The sequence below is a fragment of the Archocentrus centrarchus genome, chromosome 13 (assembly GCF_007364275.1).
Source record: "Archocentrus centrarchus isolate MPI-CPG fArcCen1 chromosome 13, fArcCen1, whole genome shotgun sequence".
NCBI classification, from domain to species: domain Eukaryota; kingdom Metazoa; phylum Chordata; class Actinopteri; order Cichliformes; family Cichlidae; genus Archocentrus; species Archocentrus centrarchus.
The window spans coordinates 21,556,483-21,560,028 of NC_044358.1; the positions used below are offsets into that span (position 1 = coordinate 21,556,483).

Sequence of the window (3,546 nt, forward strand, 5' to 3'; positions counted from 1 at the left end):
CTACACGAGCATGCCTGAGTCTGTGAAATGCAAAGGGAGGTCAGTAAAAGGGAGATGTGGGTGATAAAAGCATATTTTGATATGTATATTTCTTGCTTTGTGTTCTGCCAAAAACAAACAAAAAAGTTCTGCAAAAATTCTGATAAATTTATAGTTTTAAAGTAATTTTAAGTTTTGCTGTGTTTTCACAATATGAATTATAATGTATTATGCAACAGTTTTATAAATATCAACCAAGAAATTAAAAAAACTTTAGAGTTTATTTGTTTTTTGTATTATTTAGCACTATTTTCTTGTACCAATATTGGGTACTAGATTTACCTGGTCAGGTAACCATTCAATACACATTTGATACACAGATCAATTGCAGTCATTCTTTGACTTGAATCTTTGTAGTCTAAAAAGTGGCACAATTGTTTTGCAGCATTGACACCCGTGGGCTGCACTTCTCACGTGCAATGGTCTTTGCCATAGAAGAGATCAACAACAGCACAGAGCTGCTGCCAGGAATCAGGCTTGGGTATCAGATTTATGACTCATGTGCATTAGTGCCTGTGGCAGTGCATGTGGCATTTCAGTTTTTGAATAGCTTTGACCCTGTGTTGTACACTGATAACAATTGCTCTCAAGCTGGTATGGTGGTAGCTGTTGTTGGTGACTCTGACTCTACGACATCCATCAGCATCTCACGGCTTATCAGTTCCTTTAACATTCCTCAAGTAAGTATTTTGAATTACTGCCACATTTTCTATTTAAAATATGCATATGCATGATTTTTGATTATGCAGTTGTTTCAGTGTTGCACCATTTCATTTGTTTGCTTTAGGTGAGCCACTTTGCCACATGTGCATGTTTGTCTGACAAACAGCAGTACCCCAATTTTTTCAGAACAATCCCCAGTGACCAGTTCCAAGCTGAAGCACTAGCCAAGCTGATAAAACACTTTGGCTGGACTTGGATAGGTGCTGTCCGGGCAGATTCAGATTATGGAAATAATGGCATGGCATCTTTTCTAGAAGCAGCACAGAGAGAGGGGATCTGTGTGGAATACTCTGTATCTTTCTTATGGACCCACCCACAGAGCAGGATTCAGAGAGTAGCAGATGTTATCCGCAGGTTTCTATATCACACATACTGTGTGAAATTAGCTTCTTTCTTTCTTTTTGTTTTTTTAAATTAACCTTTCATGATGTCATGAGACAGTTAAAAAATGTTCAAATACATTATATTGTCTCTTAAGGTCTAAAGCTGTGGTTATTGTGGCATTTGCATCTTTTGGAAACATGAAGATCCTGTTGGAGGAGCTTTCACGTGAGCCGTCCCCACCTCGCCAGTGGATAGGCAGTGAGGCATGGCTAACCAACACAGAATTAACAAGGTTCACTTTCTGTGCTGGGGCCATTGGATTTGGGATTCCAAAGTCTGTAATCCCAGGGTTTCAGAGACTTCCTGCGGAATCTCTCTTTCTCTGAAGTTGCTGCTTCCCCAGTGTTTACAGAGTTCTGGGAGGGACGCATTCAACTGTACACTGAACAAAAGTAAGGTTTTCTTGATTTTAAGTTGACACACTTCTTCGCAAAACCTACAGATAATGGCCAGATGTTTTCATTTGATTATGACTTTAATGACAGGTGACAAATTTTATATATATTTTTTATCCTTTTACCTTAGCATAATTTGTCAGATTCATCAAAAAGGAAAATGTCGAAATCTAGTTTAAACTTTCACTGTTGAAAACATCTAGTCTGCCTTTTTGTATTTTAGTTCCTGCTGCAGACAAGAAGGTGTGTGATGGAACTGAAGACATACAGAATCTCCAAAGCCAGTACACTGACACATCTGAGCTCAGAATTACTAACATGGTGTACAAGGCTGTGTATGCAATAGCACACGCCATCCATAATGCAGTGTGTAAAGGGAAAAATGCCACAGCTACATATGACAACTAATGAAGATAGAGCCCAGACAGGTCAGATTAAATGAATCAATGTCTCCCATCATCTCTAATATCACTTGGATGAAAATGTAATATTAGTTGTTAAAATATTGTACCTTTTTTTCTTTCTCTCTTGTCCCTTTCTGTATTTATTAATTTTCACAGGTTTTAACTCAGTTAAAGAAAGTAAATTTTTCCGCAGAATGGTTATGATGTGTCATTTAATGCTAATGGGGATCCTGTGGCTGTTTATGAGCTGGTTAATTGGCAAAAAAGTGAAAGTGGCATCACTAAAATAGTAACTGTTGGGCTTTATGATGCATCACTGCCAGTGGGCCAGGAGTTCAGAATTAATAGAAACATAACCTGGATGGAGCATAGCACAAAGGTAATGAGTCCAAAGACAATAATCTGACTGATTAAACTTTGGAGACAGATTAATTACTGCTGCATAGCAATATCTAAATGTGCTGTTTCACCTTTATGTCTTCAACAGGTGCCAGTGTCAGTGTGCAGTGACAGCTGTCCTCCAGGAACTCGCAAAGTGCTACAGAAAGGAAAACCCACCTGCTGCTATGACTGTATACTGTGTCCTGAGGGAGAGATAAGTAATACTACAGGTAAAATAAAATAATGTTTATTGTTCATATCTGTAACCCTGAATAAACCCATCTGTCAATGTTTTTTTTTTGTTTCTTTTCATTCAGATTCTGCTGATTGTTTACCCTGCTACAAGGAATTCTGGCCTAATGCAAAGAGAGACACTTGCAATCCTAAGCCTGTAGAATTTCTTTCTTTTCAAGACATCCTAGGAATCATCCTGGCTACAGTCTCAGCTGTTGGTGCTTGTCTGGCCATTATCACTGCAGCTATATTTTTTTTGTCACAGGACAACTCCAATTGTCAGAGCCAACAACTCTGAGCTGAGCTTCCTGCTGCTCATCTCTCTGACTCTGTGTTTCTTATGTTCATTAACTTTCATTGGAGCACCATCTGATTGGTCCTGCATGCTGCGTCACACTTCATTTGGTATCACCTTTGTTCTCTGTATTTCCTGTGTGCTTGGGAAAACTATAGTGGTTTTAATGGCTTTTAAAGCTACACTTCCAGGTAGTAATGTGATGAAATGGTTTGGTCCTCCACCGCAGAGAATGACTGTCATGTGTTTCACATTCATTCAAGTTTAATATGTACGATTTGGCTGTACTTAGCCCTCCCTTTCCTATGAAAAATCTAACCACATACAAGGAGAAGATCATACTGGAATGTGCTTTGGGTTCAGCTTTTGGCTTCTGGGCTGTGCTTGGGTATATAGGCTTACTGGCTTCATTTTGCTTTGTCTTAGCTGTCTTAGCACGTAAATTACCTGATAATTTTAACGAAGCCAAACTCATCACTTTCAGTATGCTGATATTCTGCGCAGTGTGGATCACCTTTATCCCAGCATATGTCAGCTCTCCTGGGAAATTCACTGTGGTTGTGGAGATATTTGCCATTCTGGCTTCCAGCTTTGGACTAATGATGTGTATATTTGCTCCAAATGTTTTATCATATTATTTAAGCCGGAGAACAACACCAAGAAATATTTAATGAACAAAAATCAATCATAG

At 38.7% G+C, this 3,546-nt stretch overlaps 1 protein-coding gene across 1 annotated transcript; it reads left to right on the plus strand.

The window, feature by feature from the left end:
• Nucleotides 1-10: 10 nt before the first annotated feature.
• LOC115790418 (extracellular calcium-sensing receptor-like) lies at nt 11-3,546 on the plus strand. Its single transcript, XM_030744240.1, is given in 16 exon segments — nt 11-39; nt 425-719; nt 827-1,116; nt 1,241-1,442; nt 1,444-1,512; nt 1,514-1,538; nt 1,765-1,944; nt 1,947-1,969; nt 2,102-2,134; nt 2,136-2,324; nt 2,433-2,556; nt 2,644-2,819; nt 2,821-3,115; nt 3,118-3,135; nt 3,138-3,473; nt 3,476-3,546. Coding segments are annotated over 16 exon segments (2,355 nt in total).